General features: G+C 40.7%; 1 protein-coding gene across 1 annotated transcript in view; it reads right to left on the bottom strand.

The window, feature by feature from the left end:
* The window catches only part of SHPRH (SNF2 histone linker PHD RING helicase), a 100,923-nt gene that overhangs the window by 5,087 nt on the left and 73,126 nt on the right, over positions 1–22,710 (bottom strand). The window contains exons 25-29 of the mRNA XM_075554424.1: positions 19,630–19,818; positions 6,099–6,191; positions 5,224–5,310; positions 4,101–4,279; positions 738–818 (exon numbers count right to left, since the gene is read on the bottom strand). Of these exons, the coding sequence (XP_075410539.1) occupies positions 738–818; positions 4,101–4,279; positions 5,224–5,310; positions 6,099–6,191; positions 19,630–19,818 (629 nt within the window). The remainder of the gene's footprint in view (positions 1–737; positions 819–4,100; positions 4,280–5,223; positions 5,311–6,098; positions 6,192–19,629; positions 19,819–22,710) is intronic.

Here is a 22,710-nt window from a genome sequence, read left to right as displayed (position 1 = left end):
AATTACTATTTTAGTTAGCAATTTAAGATAATCACTCAGGTCTGTTATAAATGGAAACAACAACAACACAGCCATGTTTTCTACTGGGCAAACAATCTCAGTGGACACCATCCTTTCTAAGTCCATAATGTGCCCCGTGGGTCTCTTATAACCACACCGAGTGCACAGGATGCAGTGACACACCGGGCTATATTTTTTACACAGGCTTTAAACAAGAGAATACTGACAACAAATTTAGAAGTTTATGGTTCCAATGTAAATTTGTTAAATTAAGGCTGTTTTGGTCTTTGTGTTCCTGTTCTGCCTTTTGGAATTACGGCCTGTTATCAGCTGAGCTCTAAGTCTCAATCTTCTTTGCACACGCATATCGATGAATACAAGTATTGTTTCACACATTCATGACAGGCTGAGGCTCAGACAAAAATCATGTAAAAAGTGACCCAATGGGGCAAAGACATGTAAGAGAGTTTAAATTTTACACACAAAAATCTAGACATAATCATTGGTCAAATGTAGACAGGGGAAATAAGAATAAAACTGAGCCGGTAAAAGGTTCACAGAATGCATTTCGTAGGCTCGGTGCTTTTATCTTTGGTTGACCGAGTCATCATTTAAGTGAAGATGGTCCAAAATGATAAAACTGGGGGCTGGGAGAGAGTAAAGATGCTCCAAAAAACAAACACATTGTTATCTACCAGGAAGCCTTTCTCCACCAATTTGTAGAAGAGGAAACCTACCTCCTCCCAGCAGTTTCCAGCATGGTTTGCATTCTTTCTTCTATTGTTGCTTTAATTAAGAATCTGTGCACAATAGTAGGTCTAGAAGGCACATAACAAACGAAAAGTTTATAAACACCTTCAATTAGTTCCAAACAGGTTTCACAATATTATGTGTAAACAGTCTGGCGGCTAGAATCAACAGTCAGTTGGTGCCCACTCTTAGCAAGTACTAATCCAAGTGTTGGGAGTTCAGCAGGGACTAAAACAAAGCACTTGATCTCAATGAACTAACCTATGTATGAGGGAGACAACCAATAAACAATGTGCAGAAACAAGACTATTCCAAGTAGAAAAAGCTTCCTGAAGAGGCAGGCTTCTGAGTGGAGCAAGTCATGATGGAAATGAGGCTGCTAAGAAAAGATGTGGGAAAATAAGAGTATGCAGGCAGAAGAAACAGCAAATAAATGCAAGGCCCCTCGGCGCATAGGAGGTGCTTGGGAGAAGCTTAAATGTCCCTGGGACAAGAGGAAGCCTGGTGTGGGAGAGGCACATGTAGTGAGAGGCAGAGGGCAGGCGGGCAGGAGCCAAGTCATATGGGGTCTTGTAGGACAGGGCCAGGAATCTGGATTTTAATTGGTCTCCCATGGGAAGACATCAGAGAGCTTTATGCCTAACTTGTATTTTAATAATGCCTGTGGCTACAGTATGGGTGGGTAATTAACAAAACAATTAACAAATACCCCTCCCCCCATCTAAATCCCACTCTGTGTTCCTCTCTGAAGCGAAATTCCTCAAAAATAGTTGTCCATGCCAGTGTGTTGTGGTTAAAGCATGGAGTGTGAGCTTTGTCTGTGTTTGAAACCTGCCACTATGTTTTACAAGTTAGGGGTATTGGACAAGTTACTTCTTGTTATGTGGAATGTATTAGTAACTAAATAAATCCACACAATCCTATTCTTACATTCCAAGCAGGCCACTGCCTCCAGAGAAACTGGCTTAGGATTTATCATAGGATTACCATACTTCTTGAGCCACTTCCCTAGTAGCCACCTCTCTTAACGCTGTCTAATTTACTCTGAGCTTTGACTTTGTGGGTTCCTTTTCTTCCTCCCGAGCCAACCATCTTTGACATATTCTCTCATGACGTTAAAACACTATCATCTATGTTGGTCTCCAAATGTGCATCTCCAGCTTTCCCCACTCCACTTCCCTTTTTCAACTCTAGCCTTGCTTCTTCAACTGTATAACAATCCGTTCAGATGTCTAATAAACATCTCAAATTTCTATCTAAACTTTTCTTCCGTCACCACAACTCCATCCTCTAGTCGTTCCTATGGCTGCTGATGGCTACTTTACCGTCTAGTTGTCCATGTCAAAACCATGGTTTCTCTCTCGTCTACCCCATTTCAGAGTAAGACCAAGGTCCTCACGGTGAGACTCTAAACAAACAGACCTGACTCCCGGCCTTCAAATGCACTCCAGTTCAGAGCGATCCTATTGGTCAGGACAGAACTGCCCCAAAGGCTCTCCAAGGCGGTGACGGGTTACAGGAGCAGACTGTCACATCTTTCCCCTAAGGACCTGGTGGGTCTGAACTCACAGTCTTTTGTTTAACCACTGAGTGCTAACCACTGCACCCCAGGGAGTCTTGGCTTCTTAGGCCCTTTAAAATCTGCTTCTCCTAAGCTGAGTTCATCTCCTATTCTTCTTCCCTCTAGCAAGTCCAACTCTGACCTGGTCCGCCATCTTGCAAGCATACTAGGCCATCTCCTGAACTCTTTACACTGGATATAATGACTGAGCATTCTTCTCCAAGGTGTTTTTATAACTAGGTTTCTCGCCTCTTTTAAGTCTTTGCTCAAATATTTCCTTTGCAATTAAAGTCTTTCTACTCATCTCCCTGCATTCTTACTTAGTCCTCTAACCCTGATCTGTTTTTCTAGCATCTAATATATTCTGTTCCCGGTTTACTACCTGCCTTCCTAACAGCCAGTTTTTATACACAAAGGCTCTCGCGCTCTCAGGACACCTCAAGAATCCAGGGCAATGCCTGGCACACAGAAGATGATTCATAAACATGAAATGAAAGAGGCATGTAGTTCGGTTGCAAGATGGGGGCATTGGGTGATACGACCTGAGAGAGTAGAAAAACCTGTTTACTAGCGAAATATAGGATGATTATGACTTGCCAACATAAACTTGTGGCAAGTTGTTTGTGTTTAGAAAAAACTGGTAGAACAAGAAGTCAACTTTTTTTTAAAAGAACAAAACCAAGATATAAGCCATTTTACCTGACATCTGGTAGTACCTGAGAACCCCCATGTATTTATTTCATTGCTTTGCCATATTCTGTTAAGAATTCCTTTGATGACCATGTCTCTCTGTCCTGTTCAAAATTTTATTTGGTCTCCTGGCTATTGCTTATAGAAGGATCAGAACTTCTTAAGTGGTAGACAAGGCATTCATCTTTCCTTATACTTTGCACCCATAAATCCAAACTTCTTAAAGTCCTAAGAGGTATCTATTTAGGACCTCTTGTGTTTTCACGCATGCAGCTTGTCTTTGTCCTCGAGCGCACGCTTTCCTCAAGACTCAAGCCTTCGTTCATTCTCTAGGACACACGGGACTCCCCACTGCTTTCTTTTCAGCTACGGCAGCAACCTGACTTGTGCACACTCCACCGCAATGTTTTCAGACCCTTCCCCTCTCTACTGCACAGTCACTTTCTTGTGGGAGGAGGTTTATGTCTTATTCAATTTGGATGTTCAGTATATGCACAATTAATATTTGTTTAATAAATGCTCATTATGACAGCATTTTAAAAATATATAGTTTAACTTCATATAACTTCATATAATTTAACTTCCAGGATGGAACATATCTGGGAAGTTTTATCAAACGTAATATCCAACATTTTGAAGTTAGGTTTGCTTCCACCCTCTCCTAAATCTAGTTACCTCTTACTGTTTAACCTTAGGCTTATCTCTTCAGTAAGAACTTATCAAGGAGATAGTTATTTTCACTCAAGCATGAAATACACTATAAACAAATTCCTAATAAAATCATGATGGATCCCTTTCATTACACAACCATCTCACGTATTATAACAGACCTTATTTGATGATGCCATCATGGCCGTTTTGAAAGAGGGAAGGCTTATTTTGTGAAGCAAATAAGAAGGAAGACAAAGCTCTAGGTGAATTTTAGGGTTTCCCATCTGGTGGCAGGAGAGCTGAAACTCTCAATTACTGCTTTGCCATAACTCCACACATTTCATAATTAAGTAATTAAAAATGAACAGGCTGTGAAAACCATAATTAGACGAGTTCCTGAGAAACCTGAAGCAAGCACGACCGACCCTCATTTCATTTCAGCTCTTACTTGGTCTGTCCGATTCGGTGCACCCTCCCTATGGCCTGCAGCTCATGGGCGGGGTTCAGTATGGGCTCCACCAAGAGAACATGAGTTGCCTCAATGATTGTTAGTCCATTAGAACCCGTGTGCAGGGGCAGCAGCAAGATATTGATTTGGGGATCATGCTTAAATGCGGAAAGATTCTCCTAAAAAAGAAAGGTACATTTTAATTTTAGCTGGGTCAATTAAATGTAAGTATGAAATGCAAAATGGTCAATTTTAGAAAATATAAACATGTTGTTTATCTTTAATAACAAGGAAAATATCACATATGCTCACTTTTTCTTTATCATATATAGCGGATTCGCAAGATTATACACATGATGGATGCAAATTCAATCACACTAGCTTAGAGGAGAAATAATGTGCTAGGGCAGCGGTTCTCAATCTGTGGGTCGCCACCCCTTTGGGAGTCCAATGATCCTTTCGCAGGGGTCGTCTAATACATCCTGCATATCAGGTGTTTACAATATGAAATAGTAGCAAAATTACAGTTATGAAGTAGCATTGAAAACAATTTGATGGTTGGCGGGTCACCGCAACATGAGGGGCTATATTAAAGGGTCGCGGCGTTAGGAAGGCTGAGAACCACTGTGCCAGAGTGAGTGTGAGCAGAGACAAAATCGGCTACATTTGCAGTTGGTTGTCTTTTCTTTGCATGTCCTCGGAGCGTGCATCTGGGAATGTTCTGAGTATACGAGGGCGATTGGGACTTTATTCGGTTCACCTTTATAGTACATTGAGAACCTAATCCTTGGGACACGTAAGGCCTTGGGCCCATTCAAGGGAGGTATCATACACAACGGTTTCCCATAATAACGAAGAGTTTCAAACCAGATATATATTTTTAAATCATTTTATTGGGGGAAACCAGAAGATCTTAAGATACTCTGGTGTTGCTACAGAAAAAATTAGTAGTTTCTCTACTTTGCCTTTAAAGGTTAATTTTGTAATTCATGAATTAAGAATTAAAACTTTGCTAATGTGATTTATATGATTAAAAAAGGGTAGAAAGGCAAGATAATTAATAATTAACATGTGGCTGAATCTAATCCAAATAACACAAATTAAATTTTCCTGATATACGTACCTGAAATGTCTTAATGCGACTGATTTGTGCAAATTCCATGTTGTTGTCAGTAAGAGCTTTTGAAATAATATCCAATACATCTTGCCACTAAAACAAATAAAACAAATATTTATACAATGCTTTCACAAAGAGGATCTGTAAAGGGGCAAAATTAAAATAACTTTTGTAGTTTAGTGTTAAATAATCCAAAGAAACACCAAATCCTCATATTCAGCACTACCAACATTCGATAGCTCTACCTTGAAATAATGGTATCAAATGATGGCTTAAGTATAGATGAAAGATGCGAGATTCTTTAAACATTTAACTATAGAAGACATAATTAACAAAACAAAAAAATTAAGTATTCAATAGGTATGGTCACTTATCTTTCCAAATTTAAGGTAAAGAATTTTTACTACCTTATTCACTCGAATGCTTTAATTTAATTTCAAGGTTACAGGTTTCCATGTTTAAAGTGAGAAGCGTGTTGTCGAGTCGATTTCGACTCCATGCCAAGAGTGGAAATGCCCAGAGGGCTTCCCAGAAGGTTTAACTCTCGAGGCAGGCCATCACTGCTTCTTGCTTGAAGAATAGCTACTGAGTCTGAATTTATAACCTGTCGGTTAGTACTGCTCTCACCACTGGATAAGCAGAACTCCATAAAAAGGAGTAAACATTCCTAAATAAAGTACAGACATGAATTATCATTAAATTTCTCTAAAAATAATTCTATCCTATGGGCATGGACATAATTTAATGAGTAATAATCTAATAGTAATTCTAAGTCTAAATCTATTATGGCAAAGAAATTGACTATCTCATACAAATCGATATAAACTCATGAGAGAGAAAACTGGTCTGAGTTAACATTGAGGGTGAAATGTGGCTTATACCGTTGAAAAAACGAGCGCTTTAGCCCCTGGATCTCTACGCTGGATTCTCATCAGAGTTCTAACCACAGCTTCCACTTTTGTAGAATGGCTGCCCTTTAAACACAAAGAAGAAAACCATCACTACAAATAAAGTCTGATCAACAATGGGAAGGAAAACCAACATGAAACCCTTCTTTTAAAAATCATTTTTACTGGGGGCTCGTACAACTCTTATCACAATCCATACATCTATCCATTGTGAGCACATTTGTAAATCTGTTACCATCTCAAAACATTTGCTTTCTACTTGACCCCTGCTATCAGCTCATTTTTCCCCTCCTGCCCTGCCGCCCCCCACGAACCCTTGATAATTTGTGAATTATTATTTTGTCACTGTCCGACGTCTCCCTTTACCCACTTTTCTGTTGTCTGTCCTCCAGGGAGGGGGCTACATGTAGATTAATGTGATCGGTTCTTCCTTTCTACCCCACCTTCCCCTTCCCCTCTCATTATTGGTCCTGAGGGGTTTATCTGTCCTGGATTCCCTGTGTCATGCGATATTTCTTATAATAAAAATTGTGTATCACAACAAATTAACATATGCATATAGTATTTACCTCTCTTATTTGGATTTTAGGCATTTTCTTTAGTTTGTTGGTAGAAGCCAAAGAATTTACACAGAAAGTCTATCACTGACTGCAGTGACATTACTCTGTGATATTGGTGAAGCAGATGCAAAATGTTATCACAGATGAACAGAATTTATACTAAAAAATGCTCTTCACTTAGCCTCACACTCAGGTATGCTGGTATTAGAAAGGAATCAAAACTCCAACGCAAGCAATCGGGAAGGATCTGACCAAGGAGGAGGCCTTTCTTCTCACAAGAGTACTACAAAGAATGATGAAAGCGGGGTAGAGGACAGCCATTTGGGTTCTAAGGTCGAATTACACAGAATTAGAGAGACACTTAAAAAGCACGTTGTGCATCTTCCATAACTATTTCCATCATGAGATTATGAAAATGAGGAGAAAATAAGAAGCGAGAAATTAAGAAAATGAGAAAACAGCAAGTGTCTTTGCCAACTTCACGAAGGCTCTGAGAGTTGTTCTGGGGTGGTGATTGCACACATGGGCTCTGAGCGAGGCAGACTGAGGTTAAATTGCTTTTCTGCAGTTCACTAGTAATATAAGTTCTAACCATTCTAATTCTTATTGCAAGTTTTAACTTACTAAGCTTTGCTTCCCCATCTGTCAAGCAGAGATGATTATTACATCTATTGCAAAAAGTTGCTGATAACTGAATAACAAAAGGCATCATCAAGTACTCAGGGCACTGCCCATCAAACAGTAAGCATTAACTTTCTGAGACAGTAAATATGAACACTGTAATATCCTAGATTGGACCAGGATGCGGGCAGATTTAATGCAAAAAAAAAAAAAAAACAACAACCAAGGATGGTCTCACAGGAGCATTGCCATATATCACTTTTACATGATGCAATTAGTTAAATTTTATTGTGACAACATGGCCAGTGAACACATGTGGGATTAGTTGAAGGGCAGAGAGATAAATGACTCTGTGAGCCTCGCCTTTCTAGTTCTCAGGTCTCTTGTTTTCCGATGGTTGCACGACGGTGCAGCTGCCTTAGCTAGTTCCCTGCTTCAGTTGGCAAGGTTCACTTCCTGCAAGAAATCCCCGAGAAGCCACATGGACCTATCCCAATGCAGCGCTGGGTGCTGGAGCAGCCGTGTGGAGACCCCTGCCAGCGCTGAGATGCTTACAGGTTCACTGACTTGGCTTTCCTCCTGCACTCGCTGTCACTGCATGTGTTTTGTGAGTTTGAAGAGGACTTTGTAGATGGGTGTTGGACATATGGGCTAACGTCAGATTTATGGGCTTGGACTGGACTGGGTTAGGAAGCTTTCTTAATGTACACTTACCTTTTATATGAAACTCTCTTATAAAATATGAGTGTCTATGAATTTTGTTTCTCTAGTTTACCCAGACTAATTCACATGAGGAGACCATAGAGGGTAAAAACCCTACCCCAAAACCCAAACAACAAAAAAAACAGCTTTTATCTGTCAAAAAGTTGGCACTTACTCTAAATTTTGCTGTGCACTTAAAAGCCTACGCAAAAATGAACACACATGCCACCAATTAAAAAAAATGTTTTTCAAAGCCCCCATCCATTTAACAATATTATGTCAGTGAAGTTTCACATAAGGTTTTCTGTTTATCTCATTCTAATGGTTGCATAGTATTCTATATTATATACCATAATTTACTAAGCATTTGCTTACTGATATTCATCGAGGTTGAGTTTATTATACTTTGCTATTACAAACACTTTCATTGACTACACTTATTCCGACAGCTCTGGGTATGTGTCTTAAGGGGGTGGTTGCGAGGCCTGGTTGGTTCCCTGAGCCTTAATAATGCCTTACTTCAGTCGTACAGTCAGTATTGTGTTTACCACCAGGGAATTCACTGGCCCTCTGAATTTGGTCTTTCCCTACCACTGCCCACTACTGTTATCTGCAGGGCCTCTTACTACTCACAGGCTAAATGGTGTCTGATCTGGGCCCTCTGCCCGAGGCCGAGTTCAGCTTCACCAGAGGTGGGCCACTAACTTTTGAAATGGCACATAGAACATTTTTATTTCTAGTCAATTAAATACATAAAATCAAAGGTCTTGAGATTAGGGATTTTTTGAAAACATTTAAGGAACATCAGTTTAAGGAATACACATTTACACAAATTTCCTTATTATATTTTTTCCTTTCCAGTAAAGTTTTCTAATCACTAAAATGACTAAACCAACTGGGACTAGATCTGGTGTTATATAATAGATTTTTCTTTATTTCCTTCATGGTTTAAAACATGCAAATTAATTGAGTATTGTTTCTCATTACCATTATCTTTGTAGAAAACAATTTCCTATCTTCATATTTTCTAACTTCCAGGATTTGTCTGTTTGAAATACTGCTAACTTCAATGTGCCTGTGCTGTCTTTAATAGTTTTAAGCTGAGTAAAAGATCTGTTAACATTGTTTTATTTTTGTCTGCACCTGTTCACCATGCTAAAAACTCACATTGGTAGTGACAGATACAATTTAGCAGTTATTAATTTTGTCTTACAAAGTAGGAATATTTAAAGAAAGCGGTATCGGTGTGTTAAACATTTACATGCTGTTACTTAAGTCTAGCTCACTGAGAACTTTGCTTTGGCTGTGGGAAGGTTTACAACTGCACCAGGCTGTACAGATACTATGCTGCCCTTTAAAAAACCCTTCTGGCATAATTGTGTCAAAGAGATAGGCTAACCCAACAGTTACAAAAAAGCTAAGCATTTCATTCGGAGCCAAAGATTCTTACAGGATCCCATGGAAGCATCTACTTCTAGAGTGCCTGCTGTTGTGTGCTAACCATGACTGTAGATGTTGGAGATGTGGGGGAGAAAGCAAAGCCCCAGCTTCATGTACTACTTCCTCTCCATAGCTTAATGAAGTTTATACTCCACAAAGGCGATGCTTTCCATAATGATAATGTAAAGTCCTTTTTCTCTACTGCACATTTAATTTACTGCAAGCCCTGGTGGCATAGTGGTTATGCATTGGGCTGTGATTAGTTGGCAGTGTTGACAGACTGAAACCACCAGCTGTCCTGAGGGCAAAAGACGGGGCTTTCTATTCCTGTAAAGCAGTGGTTCTCAACCTTCCTAATCCAGTTCCTCGTGTTGCGGTGACTCCTCCAACCATAAAATTATTTTTGTTGCTACTTCATAACTGTAGTTTTTCTGTGATAAATTGGGAGACCCCTGTGAAATGGCTGTTCGACCCTCCCAAAGGCGTCGCCCTCATAGGTTGCGAACCGCTGCTGTAAAGAGGTAAACAGTCTTGAAAACTCACAGGCGCAGTTCTTCCTTGTCCTATAGAGCAGAGATGAGTTGGCATCAACGTGACGACAGGAAGTTTGATGTTTTTGAGTTTTATGGCAATCATGCTTATCAACACTTTTGAATACAAATGTTACTTAGACCAGTGAGTACATTACTTTTATGTCATTACATTTATTCATGAGATTTCCTAACAAAAATACACAATCGCATTTCTAAATTAACCTAACATTAGATCATTAATATTTAGGTAATATGAGGAATATTACCTAAAATTACTTAGCTATTATTCATGTATTCAAGTATTTTATATATTTAGCTATCCTTAAATAAAAATCACTGTGGATTACATTTACTAAATTATTTAACACTTTAAAAATTCAGACAGAATTTCAAAAACACTTTTTCTCTACCCAGATATTTATTTAATCCCATTTAGGAAGTTTGAGATAGACTTCACAAGCCACATTTGGAGTTAATTACGCAGTCAGAGAGAAAGCAAACAATAGGATTCTACACAGAACTCCACATTATAATACTAGGCTTTCCTGAGTGTTTAAATGTAGAAAAAATGTTGGTTTTTCGCCTCTAGTTTTATAAAATGCTTATCAATAGATTTTTTTGTTAAAAGTGGTCCAGATTTCTGACACAGGTTCTATATATAAGTCAAAACTTACAAAGGAGGGGTTTGAAAAAAACATTTTTTAAAAAGGGGTCACCTGGCGATTAGATCTCCTAAAGCAGGAGTGGAAAAGGCAACTGTGTGTGTGTGTGTGTGTGTGTTGTGTGTGTTTGGACGGTGAAGGGTTTTGCTGTTGCTCTATTCATATCGAATCATGTAATTTCTCTGGGACAGAAGCGTTTTATGACAAGAAAGTTCTCTCATTAAAGGGGTTATGGTTCCACTCGCTAAAGTGCTTTGTATGAAACTAAGCCAAACTTGGGACACAGGGAACATGCCATGTGGGTGTATGTTCTGCCAGGCGGTCTACTTTACCATCCAAAATGTCTGGCAGTTGTTAGAACTTGCAAGGGGAATTTTGTTTACTTTGTGAAATGCCCAGTACGTTCCAAGGGTCACTTAGGAATACTGTCACACAGCCACTGGGGTAGACGTAGTCCTAAATGTTTTATTTGTTTGAGTTAAAATGCACCCACTGAAGGGAAGATCTGTGACCCCATAGGCATTTTATTCTGATAGTCCATCAGCAGGGTTTCTTACATTCTGAAAATTCTAATTCCAAAAATATGTAGGAGCTTCAAAAAGTTCATGGAAAAATTCTACTATATTTTAATTCTGTTGCGCAAAGAACTTTGTAAAGTGCTTTCAGAGCACTGGAAAATCAGCATCTGAAAAAGAGGAAGGCCCTGAACGAGATGGCAGACCCAGGGGCTGCAGCAATGGGTTCAAGTACAGGGACAATTGTGAGGACGGCACAGGGCAGGGCAGTGTTTTGTTCTGTGTTGCATGGGTCGCTATGTTAGATATGACTCAATGGCATCGAACAGCATCTACTTAATACTCTTTTCATGTCTTCCAAATATGTTTAATCTACAGATTAGCCAATTGAATAAATATGATCTATTATATGCTGAGTCTTGACATGAACACAAGAGTGAAAAACATTTCAGATTAATGTGCAACTTCAATGAATCTAATGATCACTTTTCAGAATGTTTATTATAAAACAGAGGTGAACTGGCTAATGATTTTACAAAAAGAAAAATTCTCGGATGAGGAATAGTTTGAACTAATATTTTAAAATTTGAAATCATGCCTTAGTAACTCACATTGAGTCATCTATATGCTATACATGATCACTTTTCTCAACCCCAAGTGAAGGGATATTGGGGAAGTTTCAGGGGCACGAGACAGGCAAGGCTACTCAGGAAAAAGTAGCTGTTTCCATGAAAGAGTGGCAGACGGTACGGCAGACATGACAGAAGGCAGAAAAGGTGATAGGATACAACGTCAGAGGTGGCAGACAGGAAAAGTGACAAAAGAGGCAGTGAGAAACAAAACAAACGCGACAAGAAGCAACGTGAAAATGTGGAGGCAGGATAAAGCCTGTGTGCGGAATAGGCACAATATCTAGTCAAATGTTTAACAAGAAGGAAGTATGAGCATACATGAACTATGACAAAAGGGCAATGAACGTTAGTAAATCCTGTAATAATATTTCCTCGCAGGTGCTTACCCATACCCAAGAAAAGATGGGAAGAGCACAACACACAGTACCAGAACACCGACATCCCTGCCCCGGCATGACAGCAAACGTTGCCAGTCCTGATCTCTGTCCTGGGTGTCTAGGGAAGCTGTCATGAACTGAACAGGTGCTTGGGTTTGATGAGCACAGTGACTCAGTTTCGTAGAGGCCGTGCTGTTTATTGGTAGCCAAAGCAATCACTTCCTAATGCTCACTGCATTGCACCTGACACAGCAGTTTTTTCTTAGACTGGCTCCTTGTACTGTGATGAATGCGCTTGTTGGAGAGCCAGGAAGGAGCCTCTTGGCAGCCAAAAATGCCCTATGTGGCTCTTGGGATGCCTGAGGCCAGGGGAAGAGACTGAGGAGAAAGCCCAGAAAGAAAGAAAGACTGTTTGGATGAGAAGGAAGGAGACAGTGGCAGTGGAAAAGGAAAGCAGTCTTTGTGTGATGAGCAAGGGAAAGAACTCCTCTCAGGTAACTGCCTCAGGGCTGGTCAGCTCCAGGGATCATCTGCCTCCCCTCAGTTAACTCCATGGCATTTACTTTAAAAATATATGCTCAACCAGGGAGTTCAGATATAGCTCAGGAACAGGGTGAGAGGACCTCTTAGGTCTCGAGTCTCTCATAACATCTCTGCTGATTTTGTTATTCCCATGCAGTTCCCTCCTGCTTATTCACTGAGATAAAGATTATTGTGCCAACCTGGCTGATAAACACATGTGGGGTTAATTGAAGGGCAGAGGGATAAATGGCTCAGGGAGCCTCCTCTTTCTAGTTCTAAGGTCTCTTGCTTTCTGATGGTCGCACCAAGGTGCAGCTGCCTTAGCCGGGTCCCTGCTTCAGCTGGCAAGGTTCACTTCCTGCAACACATCCCTGAGCAGCTACACGGACCTACCCCGATGCAGCCCTGGGTGCTAGAGCAGCCGGGTAGAGGCCCCTGCCAGCACTGAGATGCTTACACGTTTCCTCCTGCAGTTGGCATCACTGCGTGTGTTTTGTAAGATGGAGGAGGACTTTGTGGATTGGTGTTGGACATAGGGGTTAATGTTGGACTTGTGGGCTTGGGCAGCACACTTCTCTATGGATACTTTCCATGCCCTTTATCTTTCTCCTGGATCTTTACTTTATTCTTCTTTACGGAAGATTAGACACTCAAGAATCTTTTACTTAAATCAACCAACAAAACAAAAATCAAAATAAAACCAAAAAGTCTACCTGTACTTTATATAGCCTCCAGGTTATAAATCTTGATGAAATAATTAATTTCCTATTTATTCGCTTCCTGTTCCTTTCCCAGGCCCTGTCTGTACACAATGACTGCCAGCTCCTTCTGCAGTCAATGACCTCCAATAGCCAAATCAGTCTTCACTGTTACACCACCTCCAGCACCACATAGCTGGTACTTGCCTCCTATTAAATCAGTCTCCTTCGTGAGGCCTCTCCTGAAAGCGTTCTCTCCTGGATTATACATGTCTCTGGTTGTTGCTTCCCAGTCTGCTTTTCTAACTTCTTCCTCATTATCCAACCTTTAAACGTTTTGGAGTTCTGAAGGTCTTGATTTGACACCAGCTTCTCTATCTCTTTGCTGAAGTAGCCTCATTGATTCTCATGGCTTCAATGATCACTTATGCCAGAGACTCTGAATCGCAGAGCACCACCACCACCACATATTTATCTGTGTGCTGGGTAAAGCTACTCGGATGTTGTATGCATCTGGAATATATCTAAATGTATTTCTATTTCATGTCAGTTTATAATAACACTATTACATATTATTTATCGTTTATCGTATCATTATCTACTAGGTTTCCATATCAGAAATCAGGAGGTCATGTATGAAATCTGATTCTTCACCAAACCCTCCAACACTCTATCTTGATAATCAACTTCACTCGCCATGTTCCTCACATTTAATCACTTCTTTCCTTCTCCACTGCCACCAAGCTAATCAAAGCTATCATGACATCTGTAGTAGCCTCAGACTGTCCCAAGCCCCTATATTTGTATTTCTGCTGTTTATTTTCCACATGCAAAGGGGAATGGTTTTAATTTTTAAAAGTACACCTCATTTTTAAGTTTTAGGTTTACAGAAAAATTCGGCAGAATGCACAAAGAGCAAAAGGATTCCTTTAAAATCAAAGTCAGATCATGGTGTGTTCCATTTAGTGGCTTTTTGCTTATCCGGTAAGAAAATTTTCAAACATCCCCTCAGTCCTTCAACATCTGGTCATTCTTGGGTCTCCAGACTCACTTCATTACCCAGCCTCCTTGCTTTCTACTGGGAAGCCACTCAGTCCTACTTGAGTTCTTTCTTGTCTAAGCTCAGGTCTTTACTGGTACATGTATTATATTTTTTTCTGTCTGGGCCTTCATCTAGATCACTCCTCCTTTCTCCCTACTTTGGCTAATTCACTCATGCTTTCTTTAGATATTTGCTTTACTATCCCTCCCCCTCAAAGGTGCCAAGACTGACCATGTGTGTGACAGTTACATAATCTCCTATCTACTTGTGAGAGGGTGGCGTCTAGCCTGTCAATCAGGTAGCAGCTTGATGACCTCATTTGGAGGTGTGATGGAGAAAAATAGCTCACTGGAGGCCAGGCCCACTCTCTCCCTGTGAGACATTCCTGATGTCAAACCACAAGGAGCTACACCGATAGAGCCAGAGCCCTGAAGCTTGAGGAGCCATGTGGAGACCCACGGCAGCGCTGAGATGCTTCCACCGCTAGTAGAGCCACAAAACTTTCTACCCACTAGTGTGTGACCTACCGGAACCTGGGGTCATTGCATGGCTGTGTGAGTCGAAAAGAGGAATTTATGGACTAGATCGACAGGGTAATATCGGACTTATGAACTTAATCTGGACTGGGATGTCTTAATGTACAATTGCTCTTTGATATAAAGCTCTCTCTTGCACGAGTGGCTCTGGATTTGTTTCTCTAGTCAACCTGGATTAACACACTGTGCTTCCAGCTCTCACCCTCCTACCACCGACAATGCAATTCATGAGCACAGCAGCCAGGTCTACTTTACTTCTAAATTATACTGTCATTGAGTTCCAGCATATTGCTTAGCAATTAATATGTTAATAAATATATAGGTAATGAATGAATAGATATATCGATGATAGCTTTGGGGTTCTTTAGATTCTAACACACTACACTGTAATATGACAGATGTTTTCAGGTTTGTCTCAAATAACTGTGTGCGTGTGAGCAGCAATTACATAATTAACTATTGTACATATAATAGCCAATTATTTGTCAACAGTTTTATAGCTTAATAGTCAATATTACGTTTAGTTAAATATGACAAATGAATGTGTGTGTGTGTATATATATATATATATATATATGGAGAGAGAGAGAAAGAGAGGAGTCACTCTCACTACTCCCACTCTTTAGTAGAACGTCCAAGTCCAGATTCTGTTTGCATCTCAGATTACATTGATCTTGAAATTCTGAATGGCATATAGGAAATGAAGAAAAAGCTAAGTTTTAGCTGTCTGTACCTATGAAGTTTTAATGCTCACTGTCTCCTTGCAACCCTAAGACCTAATCAAACTCCCTGCTATCGAGTCAATTCCGACTCACATTGACCCTAAAGGACAGGGCAGAACCGCACTGCAGGGTTTCGGGACTATGAAGCTTTATGGGTGGGAATAGAAAGCCTCCTCTTTTCCCCTTCAAGCTGCAGACCTACCTTGTAGTTAGGAGCCTAACACCACTATCCCCAAAATGCCTGCTCTTTCAACAAAGTTTTACTAACTTCAGTAACCAACCTATTTTTCCCCCTGCAATGTGGTTAGGCACATCTTCATTGTCTGTTATCCACAACTGGGTAAAAGGAGGTAAAGATTTTTGTTTTTAGGTGCCCCCTTAAAAAAATAATTTTATTGGGGGCTCTTACAGCCCTATCACAATCCATACAAACATTCATTGTGTCAAGCACATTTGTTGCCATCATCATTTTCAAAACACTATCTTTCTACTAGAGGCTTGGTATCAATTCAGTACCCCCCTAACCCCCACCATCCCTCCCTCACGAACCGTTGTTAATTTATAAATGATTTTTCATGTCTTACAGCTACCACTGCCTCCCTTCACCCACTTTTCTTTTGTCTGTCACCTGGTGAGGAAGTTATATGTAGATCATTGTGATCAGTTTCCCCAGTTATCCCCCCACATTCCCCTTAGCCTCATGGTATGGCTATTCACATTATTGGTCCTGAGGGGTTTATCTGTCCTGAAATTCCTGTGTTTTGAGCTCTTATCTGTATTAGTGTACATCCTCTGGTCTAGCTGGATTTGTAAGGTAGAATTGGGGTCATAATATTGGGGATGGTGGAAGTATTAAAAAACTTGAGAAAAGTTACGTTTCATCAGTGGTATACTGAACCCTGACTGGCTTGTCTCTTCCTTGTGACCCTTCTGTAAGGGACGTCCAATTGTCTACAGATGCATTTTGTCTCTACTCCGCCCTCCCCGTCATTCACAATTATAAGATTTTTTGTTCTGGGTCTTTGATGCCTGATACCCGATCCCATTGACACCTCATGATCACTCAAACTGGTGTGCTTCTTCCATGTGGATTTGTTGCTTCTCAGCTAGATGACCGCTTGTTTATTTTCAAGAGGAAAGCTTTTAAAAAATAAATTGCTAATTTAACCAGAGTTTTGGCTAGTTGTAGTGGATAGAAAACACTGCAGAAGATAATAAGGAACTAGAAATGTAAGATGCAACTTTGTGCCTCAGCTGCATTTGAAGAAGCTTTCTCTGGGAGCAAATGAATGGGGAAGAAGAGAGTGGAGCACACCCTGGCCCACCAGGTCTGGAGGAGGATATGCCCGCTCCAAACAGCCAATGCACAGAGTGGACCAGATGGCTGATCCCACTAAGAGATACGACGTCCCTCCCTGACCCATGGTCCTACAGGGGACAACACTGGAGACTCAAGTGTCGGGAGTGCAAAGGATAGACTTTGGGGTCAGAGCTTGGCACCCCATCGGACTTGACTGGAGAACATGCCTACAGGCCAAAAATCAAACCCTGATCTATGTACAGTTTTTTCTTTCTTTTTAAAACTTATAAATTTTTCTTTTCAGGGTCATTGGTTTTCTTTTTTGTTCTCATTGCTCTATTCTCTTTTGTTGCATTGTCTTGTTATATTGTGCATATATAATGGAGCATATCATTATCTCTGCAGATCTACCTGGAGAAACAGTCTGGAGGAGAAACTAATGGGACTGATAGTTCCAGGGGGACATGGGAGAAGGAGAGGTGGGAGAAGGGGAGGTGGTGTTTATCAACCCAGGGACAAGGGAGCAAGAAGGGATCCAAAATTAGTGTTAAGGAGGGTGTGAGAGACCTGGTAGGGATTCAGCAAGGGCAATGTAATGGAGAGAAATTACTGAAAACCAAATGAAGGCTAAGCATGACAATGGGACAAGAGGAAAGTAAAAGGAAATAGAGGAAAGAACTAGGAGGCAAAGGGTAGTTACAGAGGTCTAAATACAGGCACGTACACATGTAAATATATTTACATAGGATGGTGGGGAAATAGATCTACATGCATATATTTACAGGTTTAGTATTAAGGCAGCAGATTGACATTGGACCTCCACTCAAGTACTTACTCAATGCAAGAACAATTTGTTCTCTTAACCCGGCATTCCATGATGCTCACCTTGCCGACATGATCGCTGAAGACAAAGTGGGTGCATAAGCAAATGTGAAGAAAGCTGATCGTGCCCAGCTATCAAAAGTTATAGCATCTGGGGTCTTAAAAGCTTGAAGGTAAACAAGCGACCATCTAGCTGAGAATCAACAAAGCCCACATGGAAGAAGCACACCAGCCTGTGTGATCATGAGGTGTCGATAGGGTCAGGTATCAGGCATCAAATACCCAGAACAAAAATCCTATCATTGTGAATGAGGGGAGGGGGGGAGTAGAGACCCAAAGCCCATCTGTAGGCAACTGGACATCCCCTTACAGAAGGATCATGGGAAAGAGAAGAGCCAGTCAGGGTTCAGTATAGCACTGATGAAACATACAACTTTCCTCTAGTTCTTTAGTGCTTCCTCCTCCCCACTATCATGATCCCAATTCTACCTCACAAATCCAGCTACACCAGAGGATGTACACTGGCACAGATAAGAGCTGGAAACACAGGGAATCCAGGACAGATAAACCACTCAGGGCCAATAATGAGAGTAGTGACACCAGGAGGGTAAGGGAAAGGTGGGGGGAGAAAGGAGGAACCAATCACAATCATCTACATATAACCCCCTCCCTGGGGGATGGACAACAGAAAAGTGGGTAAAAGGAGAAAAGTGGGTAAAAAGGGACAGTATAAAACATGGAAAAAGAATAATAATTTATAAATTATCAAGGATTTGTGAGGGAGGGTGGCAAAGGAAGGAGGTAAAATGAGGAGCTGATACCAAGGGCTCAAGCAGAAAGAAAATGATGATGGCAGCAAACGTACAAATATGCTTGACACAATGGATGTATATGTGGATTGTGATAAGAACTGTACAATCCCCCAATAAAATGATTTATAAAAAAGGGTTGAGGTTAACAAATGATGACAAGAGTAAACGTAAAATGTATGAAAGATGGGGAAATTCCAAAAGCATCACTTCCAAGACAGAGTCTAGTTTTAAAAACTAAGCCAAAAGAATGAACATCCTACATAATACTCTACCCATTGCTCAGAGGTTTGCAGTATTTGTGGTAGCTATGTAATCTGTTGTCAATTTGAGAGGAGGATTACGAGTGAGGGAATGGCATCTAGTGTGTCAATCCTGTATAGCCAATGAGACCTCTGTGTGGGTATGGCCTTTCCATGAGGATTCTGGGAATTCTTATATTTCTTCCTTGGAGGCAGGAGACACTCTCTGGGCTCACTCCCTGAGAGACGCTCTACTGACAAGACACATGGCACGACACTGACAGACCCCGTGCCCTGGTAACTGAAGGAGCCATGTGGAAACCCATGCCAATGCTGAGATGGTTCTACTGGCACTGGATCCACAGGACTTTGCACCCACTGGCCTCTGAGCTTCCTGCATTCAGCAACATTGGATGTGTTCCGTGAGTCTGAAGAGGACTTTATACATTGGTATTGGAATTATGAGCTAATGTCAGACTTATGGACTTGATCTGGACTGGGATGTTTTCTCAGTATTCAATTGCTCTTATATATAAACCTGTTTTTTTATACACACAAACACACAAAAAAGCTCTCTCCAGTTCCTCCCCACAAATGAGAAAGCAGCTGGTCACGCTGAGGCTTGCAAGCAGTCTAACTGTGGGCGACAGCGGTTAGTACATGTTCATGGGCTGCTCCCTCTTCTGATTTTCATCGCCCTCATTTGCCAGTCACTGATTCCTACTACATGGCTACAACTACATTTCACGATATTCTTCACCCGCTTTACCTTCACAGGGATGTCTTCTTCCTGATCTATTCTCTCTGAGGTGAAGACATAGGAGATTTCTTTGTGAGATGTCGTCTGTCGGCATATAGCACATTTGATGGAGCTTCTGTGGGACCCCACGCTGTATTGTTCGATAATAATAGAAGTGCACTCGTTACAGAAACAGTGTCCACAGGTCAGCACTGCCCACTGAGAAAGAAAACAACACAACAGGCCGCAGTGAGATGTAAATCGGATATCTTTCAATATGTGAATACACGAAGAGGACAATTTCCCCTCCACAATATTTCATGACACTACTATTTAAATCATCAAAGCCAAGTTGTCCTTTCAGCTTTGTTTTTAGAGGCTGCACAGAATAAACTCTCCTGGTCTTCAGGTCTTCGTTCCTTAACAGTGAGCATGCCTGTTGGTCACCATTACTTTACAGGAAGTTGGGGTTCTCATTAAAGCATTTCAGAAAAATGCAATTGTTCCTTCACTATTATAACACCAGATACAGTAGAGGGGTTAAGGACACTGATTTGGAGGTAATGTTATGTAGACAACAGTACTCAATATATTGGTTTTGTATAGAAAGACAGTGTGTGGCTTGGATCACATGAAGTCCTTTTTACAGAAGCTTTTTGAACAAGAACTCATACAAAGGGAAGAGAAGCGTGAGGTGTGTGAAATTGCTGTCCCAACAATCACTGGGACTGCCATGCCACTCCAGGTGGTTTCTGGTTGCAGCTCTACTGTCAAGCCAGAGCCTGCAGCAGTGAAGGCTATAATGAAATTCAAACCCTGTTCTAATAGCAATTCTGTATAACACCGATAAGGACAAATCCATACATTATGTGCCTCTAAAGCCACTAGACATGAAGGTTACGTCTTCTGCTTAAGGGGACTTTCGTGGCTCAGAGGAGCTCCTAAGAAAGAGGATGAGCAGCAACAGAGGTCTACCAACCTTCACCATCAAGATACCAAAGAGACAGCTGGCTCCAGCACCAGTGCCTCCAAAGTGACCAGAAGCTGATTGAAGCCATCCAAACATAAGACAGAGAAATGGCAAGGCCGCCAGGGGATTAGCCAGTTCAGATGAGGTACTTCATACAGTTTACCTCAATCAGGAGGAAAGGCAAGGAGAAGGAAAGATATAGAGGAAAGGATTGAAAGCATCTAGGAGCCTGTACAGTTAGAAAAATCATGTTATTACTCTTATTACAACCTGAAGAAGAACTCCTAGGTACAAAAGTAGTAAATGAAATAATTTATGTGGAAGAACTTCAGGTACATGTGAGTTCTACTCCCTCTGGCATTAATCCCTTATGTGATATAATTCTGGATTTCATATGCCTGTTGCTGTAGTTCCAGTTTGGAGGGTATTATCTGCTAATGAACAGGAATAGGACAGGTGTGATTTCTTTCCTTGGTGGTTGTCTTGGCTACTGTTACTTGTAATGCATGTAAACAATGATATCCTATAGCTGAGAGAAGAAAAGCTGCTTCTGGTGTGGCCTGGAGAGAAACCTGGTGGATTAAAGTTAATAGGCGGCTGGCCAGTGCCTACTGGAAACATCCGACCAGAGACCCTGGGTCATATTTGCCTAAATAACAAAAAACTATACACCTGCATATATATAAACACTACACTACACACACACACACAATTCAGTCTAGGGGTGGAGAATATTAAATTTGGGTGAAGAGTTATATGTTAAGTTGATTGCCACTGATATTACAACTCCTACCAAATGATCTTTCTCTGCAACATGGGTGTGGTAAGAAGGTGGGGGAAGATACTAATAGAATTCTCCTGTGAGTAATTGTGAACAAATGTTTTTGCAATGCCTTTCTGTTGCATAAAAAACGAGCCCACTGAGAAGCTGTGGGTGTCATCTCTTCACTGGCAGAGCCAGGAGTAGTGTGTCCTTTCCTCCACCTTGCCTGACCTTTGGATTTGGACTGAACAGCACCTACTGCCACGTGAGACATTTCCTCAAACTTTCATGAGTTCTGTGGGATAGGGCTGCAATTCGCAGAACACAGAAATATAAGAGAATATACTCAAGGCAGGAGTAGGGGAAATATGGAGCAGGCTAGCATCTTGGAAGAGCTGGAGATTTGAGATTCTTCCATCTCCAACTCTTGGAACTAGTTGGTATTAATTTTACAAAAGAATTTGTCACACATGAATCTCATTACAAACAGAAAAAGACATTCAATCCTTTCCACTTACATCACAACTTTTGTCAAGAGTTACTAGTATGAGTACCTTATTCCCTGTTCAGTTGCCAATGTAACATCTATCCTTTTAAAATCTGTTACCAAATAGTGTCCTCTGAAATCTCTTCTCCACAAATCTTGGAAGCTAAAGCAAACCACCAGCAAATATAACCAAGGAAAAACAGATGAAAATAACATCTTGCAAGTAAGAAATGAAGGGTGATGTCAGAACAAAACCAACTGAAATAAAAAGGACAGTAATAGAAAATTACGAAGAACTATATTCCAACAGCCTTGAAAACCTAGAAAGACTGAACAAAATGTCTAGAAATACACTAACTACCTATACTAACAGAGAAGCAGAAAACCTTCAACAGATCCACAACTAAAGAATTGGTCAGGTTATCAAAACATTCTGAACAAGCCTGGGCCCAGAGGAGCTTTATTGTTGAATTATACCAGACATTCAGATAAAAGCAGACACCAATTGCACTCACTATTCCAGATTATAGAAAAGGATTGAAAACTCTGGAATTAATTTTATGAAGCAAGCATAACCCTCATACCAAAATCATGTAGACTACAGTAAAAATTAAAAATTATATGCTGATATCTCTAAAGTACATATAGCATAAATTCTCAACAAAATCCACGAGTATATCCGAAAAGTAATACACCATGACCAACTAGGATTCATGTGAGGTTTGCAATGTTGGTAGAATATTAGAAAAACTATGCAACACAAGTCAGATCATACGACGCAGAAAAGGTACTTGACAAAATTCAACAGTCATTCCTGATAAACACTCAGCACAGGACTCGAAGGGAACTCCCTAAGGGGCATATGTACAAAACAAAAGGCCAATGTGACTT

This window comes from Tenrec ecaudatus, chromosome 7 (assembly GCF_050624435.1).
Source record: "Tenrec ecaudatus isolate mTenEca1 chromosome 7, mTenEca1.hap1, whole genome shotgun sequence".
NCBI lineage: Eukaryota > Metazoa > Chordata > Mammalia > Afrosoricida > Tenrecidae > Tenrec > Tenrec ecaudatus.
Note: the sequence above shows the minus strand (reverse complement) of the source record. Positions and strands in the feature narration are given on the sequence as shown.